Below are 13,873 nucleotides of genomic sequence, written 5' to 3' on the forward strand. Positions count from 1 at the left end.
GGCACAACAGTGGACAGGGACTGAATTACGCGTCTCTACTTTTACACACATTATTTGACGCCAAAGTTTAAAGGGGCACGATGTAGTTTTAAGAGAAGAAATTCAAAGTCAGAATTTCAATATTTACAATATTAATGAGGTAAATAGGGGTCCCTGGAAGCAAGAAAGGTGGCAGGGTCCGCCAAATATAATAATATATTATTTTACAAAGTAAAACAGTATGAAGTTGTTTTGTCATGAAAACAGAGAGTTGGTTTATTTATTTTGTGTAGGCACAAAATAACTTTCTCCTCTGATTAAAAATGTTCTTCCCAAAAACTACATAATGCACCTTTAATTAAAGCATAGAGCATACCATAATGGTTCATATTTTCAATTTCAAAAGGCAAGAGAGCCTCCTCTCCCAATAGCTCGTGTTTATTTTTACATTGAGGCTCATTAAGTTTCCATCACCCTCAGCTTCCATTAAGGCTCCTCTGCTCATCTATTTGTAACTCAGCAGCCTCAGGGCAGGTAGCGGAGGTATGATGACATGGTTCCCCGAGCAGTGGCTTTCTCACTGAGTCCATTATTCATGTGAGACAAGCGCGGCTCCCTCTGGAGTGCCAGTCAGACTGCACCGTGCCACAGATTCCTGTAGGCGCCCTTCTCGCCATGCGCTATCTCCGGGTCGCAGCCTGACGCACTCGGGGAGGACGGTCATCCGCTGTCACACAGCCGAGGGAGAGAGAGAGAGAGAGAGAGAGAGAGAGAGAGAGAGAGAGAGAGAGAGAGAGAGAGGGCAAACTTTGCGTGATTGTGGTTGAGACGCTTTCACCTTGGCTTTCACCGAGCATACCTTCGCTTAAATCCCGAACATCCGCTGGATCCAGAGAGGAGGAAGAGGAGTGAGGAATCCCCCCTCAGGAGAGACAGGGGCTGCATCCTCTGAAGCCGTTCATGCCGGATAAAGTTTACGAGCAGCGTGGTAGAGGAGAGAGGATAAAGACTCAACTGCGCTCCTTTCGGTAAACTTATTGGGAAGTCGATTGGAAATGGGGACCTTGCGCGACCTCCAGTACGCGCTCCAGGAGAAGATCGAGGAGCTGCGCCAGAGGGACGCGCTCATCGACGAGCTGGAACTGGAGCTCGACCAGAAGGACGAGCTCATCCAGAGACTACAGAACGAGCTGGACAAATATCGCTCCGTTATCAAACCGGCAACCCAGCAGGTCCACAAGCAGAGCGAGCTGCACGAGCAGCAGCGGACCAAGAGGCAGGCGATTTCGGCCGAACCCACCGCCTTCGACATCCAGGATCTTAGCCATGTCACCCTACCTTTCTATCCAAAAAGCCCACAGTAGGTGTCAGAATATAAAACGCATTATATTCACTATTTTCTGTCTTATCTTGCGTTGGCCGCTGCGCTCCGGTGCAGGTTCATTCACCCTTTGTCACCTTTCTGATTCCTGTGCGTAATTTTACGTGTGGCGCAGCAGGTACGGCACCTGTAGCACATATGGATGAGGTGGTATTCTCTAACACACACACACACACACACACACACACACACTGAGAGTAGATAATGTGATAGGACAATTATGAAAATGAGAGAGAGAAAAATGATCAGGAAACTGTCATCAGTGACAGCTATCAATGAGATTATCAGAGCCCAGTGATAAAAGGCTGAATATCAATAATCCTGATTATAGCCCAACATGAGAGAGAGAGAGATTGAGATTAAATGCCATCCAGTGACAGGGAGTAATAGGTTTTAGAGCAGCTCTGCATAATGTACCAGTGTGTATTTTATACAAGCTGTGCCAGTGTGACAGGCAGTCTTAACAGGCTCTCTGTGCATGTTTACCTTATCATCTGTCTTGAGCTCGCCTGTCTCTCTCTGTCTGTCTTTTCAAACTCGAGCAAACACACTTCCACCTTTCCTGCTCAACTCGATCTGGTTCTCAAACTGGCACTAAAATAGCCCTGTGTTGTGAAATGAACCAGCCGTCTGTTGGGTTTGAACTTTAAGGTTGTGTTAATCTGAATCAGGACACTTTCTGTCCCCCCTGGTGGACAGGAAGAATATTTGCCAAAAAGTATACACATTTAGTAAAATTAGTACATTTTCAAAGCATTAAAATGCATACAAGATACTCAAGTCACCCAACATCAGATGATTGGAGTGTTCAAATTAAAATCATTGGCAGATTATTGACTTTAAATCCATCATAGCATCATCTGAAACGTTTCTATTCTCAGACTTTTGCGACTTTGCAGCGAGATCAGAATTGTCAGATCTGACTGTCATTATTCTGTCGATACAAACAAACAAAGCTCAGAGGATTTCATCAACAAAGATCCAAAAATAAAATGGATTATTCATCTGAGCAGAAAAGGCCATTAGTCTTTGTTATACCTGTCAGCTGGAAGTGTGTTAGAAAAAGCCAAAAAGCTTTTCTCGTGTGTTTCTTTGTCTCATGGACATAAATAAACGCCAGACCCCAGATGCGTTCGGAATGGCATATGAGGTTAACACAACAGTTTTCATCCCAAAGCTTTCAACTCTATGTTCCTGTTTCCATTAAGAGATTTCCCAAAGAGGGCTTTAGTGAAAAAACAAGACAAACAAGATTGCCGCAAGATTAATTTGTCCTGCTTTTTGATGTTTTTTTTTTAACCCTATGAACAATGTGATGCCCTGGCTGTAATCATCTGTCAGTGGTGAAATGGTGGTTTGAGATATGACAATGAGAGTAATGAGTGACAGCGGATTTGAATGATTGCATGATTCCTGTTGATAATCCTCACAGGGAATCTGAAAGGAAATTACATGGTGGCACTGAAAACTAACCAAGAGGTTGTTTGAACTTCCATAAAAGCCTCTTAACAACAGCTTCAATCTTCTGCCGAGCATCTGCTGCAGCTTTTCACACCCTCGGTCTGACATAGGATGATAATTGCGCACAATGTCTCTCTTCTAGTAAGCAAAGGAATTATGATTAAGAGGCAGACAGACTGTTGAATGCAGATGACTCGAGCTCAGGCGCAGTTCTCTTATTAGTTTGTTTGGACATGTGCGCTTCAGCAGCTCGCAAAAGTTCGCGTTTTTCTCTTGATACACTGCAATTTATTTGAAGCTATTGTTGTTTTTTTGGGACTTTTCCAATTCGTGTTATTTCTCGACTGAGAATAGAGTATTTCTTAAAAAAAAAAAAAGAAAAATACGCAAGTGCCGTCCCGGGATGAAAAATAGCTCCATTACATTTTCATCTTGTTTTGGTTATTGAAGCGTAGCAGTACTGCCTGTTGGATTTGGCCAAATGTTTATATTTTTCTTTCATTCCCACCCACTTTATCTTCTTTACAAGGCCCATAGAGCGTTCATTATACATAAGCTCTCCCTCTTTCTGCTTCTTATTTCCGTAAGCCTCTCCCACTTTTCTGCTACCCCTCTTCTTTTTTCCTCCTAAAAGAGCATATTTTCTCCTTTTAAGGAAGGCTGAACTTGCTCAGCCCCAAACTTCACTAGTGGATGAAGGCAAATATATCATCCTCACAAAGAAGAGGCCGGCAGATGTTTTTACAAGGGTCTGGTTGGTGCACGCTGCTCACTCAATGAGGCTCAAGTCGGGGGGTCCTGAAATCTCGCTGGTGTAAATATAACAGAAACAGGGTCAAGTAGGCAGATTTCCTCAATGGAAACTAATCACTATTTGTTCCTGTTAGTTTACAGAGCCCTGCTGTCTCTGGATACAATTAAGACTACTTTAAAGCATCACTAACTCAGTAAGAATCATTACAGAAAAAAAAAAAAACATCACTTCACACCTTTATTAAAGTTTACTCCCAAATACCTAATGAGAGCTGTCAACATTAAATCTGAATCTCCTCCTTGAGCAGTGTCTGCTGAAGAAAGGGAAGAGGGTTTGGGAAGCACAGTGCACATCTTAATATAGATTGAGGGGTGGGAATTTAAAAATAGGTTGAGCACCTCAGTCATTTCTTTTTTATTCCCAGGAGTAGCTTGTTCAGACTCTCAAGGGCAGGATAAAACATATCTAATGAGGAACCTTAAGATCACCACGGTTGCTCTGTTGGAGGAGCAGCTGCTCTGTGCTACAGTAGGTTTAAATCAGTTAAAATTCTGAAACTTTGAAACCCTTTCATGTTTCTCATATCTGTAAATTGTCTAACAAAAGAGAAGTTCAAAAATGACGCTGCAACACGAAGCAACCCAATTGCCAGAACGATGTTAGCTAAGTACGGTTCTGCAAAACCACAGATAAGTTCAAAACTAATGCTGATGTTTAGGTTTGATTTTGTATTTCTGCCTTATCACAATGCTGTGCTTGTGCTCTGCTTAGGTTCAGGTACAAATATCACTTGGGTAGGGTTAGGAGACCATTGTGGTTTGCCTTAAAATACCTGTTTTATTTGCCAAAAAAATGCCTGGAAATGGTCCGACTTCCTGTGAAAAATAGTCAGTTGTTGGTTGCCAGTAACGTGGCTGGTGATGGCCTATTCCTGTGAAAAACATCTGTGTTTGGTCACCATAAAAACATGCCTGGAGATGGTCTGAAATGTCCCCAGAGGCTTGGACTGCACTTGCTCTTTTTGGACGCTTTGTAGCTTGAAATTTTGCCACCACCGTCCCGTTCACCTGCTGATGTACCACATTTGGTACAAATGTCAACCTCAGATGTATCTGTGGTTTGCAGAAACGTTAACGGCTAACATTATATCCTGGTGACTGGGCTGCGAGAAGACAGTGTTTCGATATTTTGTACAGTGGGAGAAGAAACACAAGATTTTCTGACCGAGATTAATATGTCAATCCAGAAATATCATGTGAAATATCCCTGAGAAATCCAGCAGGAAGTTACTCTGTTCTACTTGTTTGTACTTAAGTAAGTCATTTGTTTCCCCCCCCAATAGATTGTGACAGCTAGCTAATGCTGGTCTGTAGTAATTTAGTTCCTCACTTTGATCCACAAACATCACTGCTGTCAGTAAAAGCAGCAGTTTCGGGATCCACAAGCCTCAAAGCCCTGTTTGAAAATTCATCACACTGTTGAATGCTAAACACAAACATTATGAGGATAATAGTGTCAGCGATATTTCAGCACGCTATCTGAGACCCACACCAAAACTCTTTCAGCTAATGGTGCAACAATGATGCACTTAAATGATCTGTAGTGTAAAGGTGTGCGAAGACCCAAATGTAGACACAGGCGAGGCAGGCAGGTAAAAGAAGAAAACGTGAGCTTTAATGATGAATCCAAAAGTCCAAAATCTCAAATCAAAAGAGTGAAGAAACCAGAAGCCACAGAGAACAAAGCAGGAACACTTAGGGCACATGAGAACCGGGGGACAGGCATAATTAAGAGATACAGGTGTATACACAAATGGGAGGGAAAAGACAAAGACAGGAAGTGGAAAGTCACAACAAGACACATGAGAATATAGCTACAAAATAAAACACGAAATAACCAAAAACCCAAACCATGATATGTAGATGGTGGTGAAGATAGAAATGTGTATTTAGCTGTGGAAGCTGCTTTCTCAGTGGCATCAGTTTCTTTTCAGATTTGATAATGTGTCTTTGGGATTTAATGCAGAAGCATGCAAGTGTCCTTAAAAGTTTTAAAAACCCACATATGCCCATAGAACTCAGTAAATAAATCTAAAAACCCTGGGCACGGCTGATATTGTATCAGGGCAGACATTGAGGTTTTGTTTGTGTAGCTGTGTTTGTGCAGATTGTGTAGGATGCTGCTGCAGGCTGAGAGCAGGGCAGAGAAGCCTGTGTGTGGTGGGAACCCTGCTACATAAATGCCCTCCAGGTTATCTGCTCTTTTAGCTATAAGCTCCTCAGGTGATCAGTTTCTGAAAAGGGCACCGAGCACAAAAAAAGGCAAGAGGCAGTTCACCAGTGGCTACTGTCAGGGGATCATGGAGAGAGCTCTCTGTCTTTTCTATGAATTAGAGTGTAAAAACTCCACTACTACTCAGTAGGAGGGGACTCCTTGTGGGATTAACCTTGATACATATAATTAACCCCATTCATCCAGCTGACACTCTGTCAAGACAAGCCACGCAGCACTCAGCCGAGCGGCTCTGACTCTGCTGATGACATGCTTCAATGATTGAGTGATCTTGACTCACTTGACATAGAGTCCGGTCAGATTTCTCTCCCATCTCTTGACACTTCTTTGTGTCCAAATCGATTCGGACTGACGCTCGCTTTGACGTTTTTCAACCCTCTCTGCGTCTGGCCTTCATTCACCTGTTGTTGTCAACACGTGGACACTTTGAATGAATAATTGTCCGCCAATGATTAAAATGATAATTTCACATAATGTCCCCTTTCATAATGTTGCCACATTACTGTCATTCGCCCTTGCTTTTCCTTTCAGCCCGCCTGAAAAAGTGCTCTTTCACCTGCACACAGTGCTGCACCTTGACAATTGCACATTAGCTTTACAGTTAGTCACGTTTTCTCCTTCCCTTGCATTGGCATTGCAAAAAATACTTACCTGAGGAATGCCCTAATGACTCCGCAGTCTGAAGGCCGATTTGGCTTTCAGAAAAGCATCTGTGAAAAGAAAGCATCTGCTTCCATTAGGCATGGATTTTTGCAATTTATTGACTTGTTCGAGCGTTTGCAGGGAATAAAAAGGCTTCACCTTGACATCTTTGAAATGGAGATATGTTTTTGAACAGCTGCTGTGCAGTTTGAGTGAGACCTTAATTGCTTTTGAAATTAGCAACATGCCAACCTGTTGAACTAGTCAGCATCCTTCACTTGCTTTTAAGGAATATTTTTATCTCTGCCAGACATTTGTGTCACACTATATTTGTTTTACCTTGTCTCCAGGTCTAAGGATCTGATCAAGGAGGCCATCTTGGACAATGACTTCATGAAGAACTTGGAGCTGTCTCAGATCCAAGAGATCGTGGACTGCATGTACCCTGTGGAGTATGGAAAGGACAGCTGTATCATTAAGGAGGGCGATGTGGGCTCACTGGTCTATGTCATGGAAGGTAAAAGCACACGGTAGAAAGAGTAGAATAACCCTTAAAGAAGAAGCATTTAATTACATAAAAGATAACATAAAATACAGTATGTGTTAATATAGTATATTAAACTGGCAATAGATATGTTTTTTTGCTTTTAAGGAGACATATATTGCTCATTTTCAGGTTAATCATTTTATTTTGGGTTACTACTAGAATAGGTTTACTTGCTTTAATGTGAAACAAAATCACACATCAGTTTTCTCATACTGTCCAGTGCTGCAACTCCCTTCGTCTGAAACGCTCTGTTTTAACTCCTGTTTCTTTAAGGCCCACCCTCCCAAATACTCAGTCTCCTCTGATTGGTCAGCTCACACATGCCTGAGCCAGCACCACTAACAACAACAGAGCAGCTTTGCTAAATCAACTCTTACGTGCCAAACTAGCCATAAGGCATACAGTATGCTAATGTGTGACTCTGTGACGTAGTGTGATGTCACAAAGTCATGGAATTAAAGGCGGGGCTACTGACGAGGCGTTTCAGCTTTATTTTCTGTGGGAGAGAGGAGCTTCTGTTGGTGTTTTAACTTTCAAGAAATTTTCCATGCACAAGAGCACGTATAAAACATAGGAAACAAACTAACAAGCATAGTACGTCACCTTTAACTTATCATTATAAAATAAATGTTGCTTTCACAATAGAATCAGCGTTTAGATTGATTCCCTATAAACTTCACTTTCACTATGAAACTTTGTCTGCCACTGTGCACGAAATCTCCCTGGAAAGATGAAGGCTGACAGATGATCCAGTCAGGCCTTCATGTCTCTATTATAGACTCAATGAATGAATAAACTCACATTTTGTCCACTGTTGTTGGTAGTTGTGACTCTGAGGAAAACTACTTTAAGTGTAAGTGTAATAGCATAAGTATATGATAAGTTAACTGGATCTGTCGGGCTGTGCCTGGAGATATTAAAGAGGATTGTCGTGACAATGAAGGAAAAGAAATGAAAGAGCATTATTGATGAGTTTCTGAAGGGCGATGAGCTTAAACTCAAAACTACGACTCTGTGATGCTGTATGATTCACTCACATCCCATTGATTTTATTTTGAGTGATGCTGTGTGCCTGCTGTGTCCTTTATGGTTTAGCTGTATTGTTTCAGCATGTGGTTTCTAGATTCCTTTTTTTTTATTAGTATTTTTTTTTTTTATAAGAGCACAGATGATACAGAGTGTGGGAGCTCTGATGACAGGAACAGCAGCACAACGTTCCCGCTCCCTGGAGCTGATGGGATTTGTGGAAAGGGCATTCTTGCTCCATGATTTGTGACAAGCGACAGTGCCATCAAATGCTTGGAGATCCATTGTCCCTGACAATGGATCTGACCTCAGGGAAAATAGCCTCAGTCAATGCCTGCACATTATAATTGAGCATTATGTAGAGGCGAACTTTGACATTCGGAGACAAAACACAGATTGAAATATAGAAATATTGAAAGTATAAATCCTCAAAAGCTAAACAACATGGCAGAACGAAGTGAGAGAGAAAGAGAACAAAGAAAGTGTGATGAATAAAGCTGGAATCTTTTGTTGGTATATATTTTGTTGGTGGCATTTAAAGGTTAATATTTTTCTGGGAAGACGACTACTGGTATTGATTGCTGCTCCTATTGTTTCATTTCGGCCATTTGATTATGGGGCGGGCAAGACATTTCCTGGACGACCCATTCGGCTAAACATTGTTAGGAATAGATCTGTGGGACTAAAATAAGAAGACAGCAATTTTACTAAACAAAGGAATAATTTTTGTTTAGTTTATTTCTACCACAAATCTATAACTCTATGAGAGTATACTCTCCAGGCAGAGGGAAGGTTGGATATTTCACATCTGAAAGGACTCCAGAGACAGGCAGCATATCTATCTGGATACCCGTAGAAGTATTATGGATGCTTTGTGTCTTCATCTGGTCTTTAGTGAGTTACTGTGTCTGAATTCAAAAACCTTTTGTGGCGCATATAAGAACTGTGACTTTAAAGGTTATTGTGTTAGGGAGATGACTCAGTCATATTGATCAGTACAATAGCTGTGGTCTTTTACTGTGTTTTGGATCAATAAAAATATTTGACAGTTTACTCAGAAAGTTATGTAGAGGGACAACTGTCCCAGAAGCTTTAAATAATCACGTTTTGGGGAAAATTATTGGATGCAACAATATAACTACAATAAAGAGGTGCATGTGCAATTTTAAGAAGCACATATTCAAAAAATTATTTGATGCATCTACAAATCTACCTACGTGGGGTTTTATTTTTTAAAGCAAGCTGATGTAGTTCTGTTGCGAGGAAAGAGCCGTCCAAAGGTCCATCAGTCTGACATCCTTTATACTTTTACCAAATGTAATCACAAGACAGCACAACTGGAAGCTTGTACATATTCTGCATGAAAACAGTGAAGGCCAAAAGCTAAGTTTAATTAATGAACTTACTGGTGCATTCAGATCAACTCAGGCGTAGCTTAGTGAGAAACTTGGTACCGCTAGCTGTCTGGCTACTAGCCAAAGCAAAAACAACCTAAAACATAAGGAATCCCAATTTGTCCTACAATCCCCAATCTTAGTACCTAAAGGCAGAGTAAAACACCTGGTTGTATTAATAGGTAGGTGGGTTTTGTTTATTACTGATCTAGTAGAAAGAATGCCAGTTTTGAACCGTCTCAAGGGGAAACACATATCAGCGGGGGAACGGACTGTGAGTGAATGTCTGTCCTGTCACTCTTGTTTTACCTCTGTGTCTGTCCTTCATCAGCACGGTTTCTTTTTCTTTTGCAGTGTAGCGTTTCCACAGTTTTCCCAGTTCTTCCAACGTTACCTGCGGATAGTGACCGGGGAAAACAATGCCTCTCCCTATGAAAGCTTCATTTTGGTTGCAAAATGTCAGGCTTACTTCCTTTGTGGCATAATTCAACCCTCATATTCTTTGAAAAATCCAGTCAGGTGGCAAACTGAACAGCATAGCGAAAACGAGGCTTACAGGTTACCAATATATATGCGGATGGTGTCATTTTTCTATAGCCATTACACTGTCCATCAGTATTTACTTCAGATGATAAGTCAAAGCAAACAAGTTGTCTAATGCCAGTTAAGTAGGTTTTAAATGCAGGACTTTTACTTGTATTGAGTATTGTTGGATACTTTTACTTTAGCACAGGATCTGTGCACCTTATCCACCATCCTTTACATCCCTGTTGCAAGAATGATGTCATTTGTTGCCCTTATCTGTAGACTGCAGCGAGAAGTCAGATATGTAAAAAGTCCTACATGTAACTGGCATTATGCAAATGAAATGCAAATTACAACTGTGGCCTGTACTACTGTGACTTTTGGAATTTGTGGAAGTATTGGAGGCTGTAACAAAATGAGAGATTGTATTTTTATTTCACTTTTAGCCAAGGAAAGAAATTATAAACCACATCCTTAGTTATTACATCATCGTTACATCAAGCAGATGTTGATCCGATGGTCTGCTCGTCTGTAGGTAGTACGTTGATCTGAATCTCTCCCTGTGACGAAGGCTGTGAGAAGAAGTTTGTACCAGAGGTGACTCGTCATGATAGGGCACAATTGAGCAAGTGTTACACTGACATGATGAATAGGTTCCTCTTGAGCTCAACAGAAAGAGAGGAACAAATGATAGGAATCTGTAAGAGAAATAATTGTTGAGGGGCTCTGTGATTTCCTCTCTGACAGTGATAGAGGAAAGAGCTGTAGTGTAATTGGAAATGTGGCTTTAATTCAACAGTGGTCATATGCCACTATTATCAAATGTGTGGTTTATTATTTCACATTTTCAAATCCTCAGTGGAGGCTTTACATATTTATCTCCAGTGAACATCTTTGGCTCCACTTTCTGTTCGCCTCCCTTTTGTCAGCTTCCCTCTGGTGTCCTCGTGTGTCCCTTGTCTGCCGTTTTCACCCTAACCATCCACGGCCTTGGCTCGTTTTGCATAAAAAACAAATGTTAAAAGCGTCAGCCTGAGGGGCGATGACTTTGTGCCAAGGTCTGTGAAAGCCCATCACAGACTGTGACTTTTTAATCCAGCCTGACAGTACGTCTGACTGTGCCCTGCCGTGTCAAACACACACTGTACATCATTTTCTGAGCAAATGAAGTGTTAGCTGCTCGGGCAGTACAGCCATTTTTATTGAGGCTTGGCAGGCTAATCATTAACGTTTTGCCATGGGGCTGGCAGTGTTTATCATGGATCTTGTAACCATATGAGGCATAATTAAACCACACTAGTACAAAAAATGTAATAGTCTCACTTTGAATATAACATTTTATTTTATGAGAGCATATTGTAACTTATTCTCTCCTACAGAGAGATTAGGCTGTTATTATCTTCAGAAACACTTCAGTGTATTAAGCTGCTGTTGCAGATGCACCTGATAATTAAAGATCAGACAGAACAGAATGCATCCTGGCGCCGGCGTGCTGCTATGATGAGGCTGCCTGCTTGGCCGTCGCCGCCTTAATGAATGTTTGCTGTATTATCGTCGCATCCACTGGGCTGTAACTGACACCGGCCCTCCTTAAAGTACTGATTGCAACTGAGCCAAAAAGCTCACGTTTCCATGGAGATGAGTGAGGATTTTTGATTGGCCGTGTCAGCCGCGAAGACCCGTACAGGTGGCTAATGATGATAACTAGTTTAATCACATCCAATTACTATCAAGTACTTCCTCGCCAGTAAAACCCTCATGATTTCTTTCGTAGTCATTCTTCAACTTAATCGTATGAAGCTATGTATGCTAATACAGCTATGTAGCTCTGGTGCTACCTGTCCTCTCGGGACATTGCAGGAGTGCTGGTGACAATTACGAGTAAGCTCGTTAAAGGTGTAACAGAGCCTAATCCTCAGCTTTGAGAATAGATGTGAATAGAGAATAGAGAATTAGTTTGGATGGCATTAACACACTGAATACTGGGCCTAGACCAAAATACAAATCTATGTAGAGCGCATGATCGGTTTCGTCTGATTTTTAATGAGATAAGGTGATTATTGTGCCTGTCGGCTGAGGAATCTTAAAACGTTTGTGTTGTCCACCAGAAAAAGCTCATATTTAAATACTGGACATGAATCTTGGGAAGTGACTGACCTGTCTAATCTGAAAGTAAGCTCCAAAATGCTTATCTTCAGGGCTGCAAGTAAGTTTTCCTTTGTCCAATTATTAATGTTTCATCTAGAAAATGTACGAAAAATAAATAATAATAAGATTAAACCTTTCCATCACAGTTTCCCACTGCCTAAGCAGAGGTATTTAAGTTGAATGTTTTCTCCCACCTGTAGTCCAAAACCAAGAGACTATGTTGCCGAGACAGTGACTTCAAATGTTGGCATTTAGAATAAAATTTGGCTTTGAAAACTTGAATTGAGAAACTGGAATTGGAGTTGTACGGTAATGACTTTTTTTTCTTTTCTTTTTACGCTGAAAGTTTTTATTTCAGCTTCATCTTTCTGTCATCATTTCAGGGTAGGCTGTTAGAAATGAGCAGATGGCCTCCTGGTTGTTTGTAAAAGACAAAGAGAAACAGAGTTTACATACCTGCGGTGTGGGAGTTCCATGTGAACTCATCATAAAAGCCACTGCTGAGAGCATTTGGGGCATTTTGGTTAAATTGCCCAAATGATTAAGTAATTATTAAATTTGCTGCTGATTTCATTTCTGTTGATTGATTAATTGATTATTTGACAATTTCACCTCTGGTTTTGTTTAAATATTGCCCTTGCGACTGTGAAGTATAATTGTTTGGTATTTCTGTATCTGCAGTTGGATGAGGAAGCTGAAGTGAACGTGTTTCTTCAGTTTGACAACTTTATCGCAATAACAGGATGTATTTGGAGGATCTCCTGTCTAGGTTCCCTGTTGCTAACTTTCTGTTTATATTTGAATATTTACTTAATATTCCTACTTTGTCTCGTACATGCCGTCCTGTATGAGAAACAGGTGCATTAAAAGAAAAAAATAAACTTCGCCAGGAGGATGCGGGCATACGTGATGCTGACTCTGAATTATGTATATTTTCTTCCATTTGTTATCTTTTAGGAAGAACTAGCTCTCTGGCCTCCCTGTATATTTTATCAGTTTGACTTAGTGTACAGGCTGGGCAGACAGAAGAGTGAGGAGGAAGAGCGGTGATGTTACAGTGTGAGGCAGCTCCTAACCCCCAGTGCTCACACTACATTGACAGTTTCTTTGACAGGTTACACTCTTAAATGCAGCCATTCTGCACTGTGGACCATTTTATCCACGTGCAGGTGTTCAGGGGATTGAAGAATACGCCCGGGATTTGACATTTTCTCAATACAAATTGGTTTGAGTCCCAATTATTTTATCTGACCTGCCGTTAGGTAAGGCAAATATAATATTCTGACAGATTTCTCCAAGAAGATGTTTGAAGTGAGGCTTAAATAGCATCCTTTAATGTATGAATGACAGAAAGCAACAATCCGCTGTTTGGAGGCTCCTTCAGTTATTTTCCTTTTCCTGCTGCTTTTACTGAATAACAATGTTCACCTACAGTGGCTCAATATTTCTCTCATAAGGGGAGTATCTACTGTTTTCTTGACTCTTATGATATGACACTCAAGATATTTGTGTGTGGAAGCATCAGATGCTGATTTGTTTGTGTGTATGTCTAATTAAATATAAAACAATACTGGGAGATGAGGGGCAGGTGTCTGTTTACATATCATTTCATGGCATAATTTATCCTGTGATAATCCCCTTTAGTCTGCTAGCACCTTATCGCCTCTCTATCAGCTTGTTCTCTACCTTACAGGCGGACTTATTAAAACCTGACATGAAAACTG

At 41.0% G+C, this 13,873-nt stretch overlaps 1 protein-coding gene across 1 annotated transcript in view; it reads left to right on the top strand.

The window, feature by feature from the left end:
• The first annotated feature begins 969 nt into the window (after positions 1-969).
• LOC141008892 (cGMP-dependent protein kinase 1-like) overlaps positions 970-13,873 on the top strand; it is a 94,526-nt gene continuing 81,622 nt past the window's right edge. Inside the window, exons 1-2 of the mRNA XM_073481247.1 lie at positions 970-1,339; positions 6,860-7,026. Of these exons, the coding sequence (XP_073337348.1) occupies positions 1,035-1,339; positions 6,860-7,026 (472 nt within the window). The 5' untranslated portion in view covers positions 970-1,034. The remainder of the gene's footprint in view (positions 1,340-6,859; positions 7,027-13,873) is intronic.

This window comes from Pagrus major, chromosome 15 (assembly GCF_040436345.1).
Source record: "Pagrus major chromosome 15, Pma_NU_1.0".
In the NCBI taxonomy this organism is placed as follows: domain Eukaryota; kingdom Metazoa; phylum Chordata; class Actinopteri; order Spariformes; family Sparidae; genus Pagrus; species Pagrus major.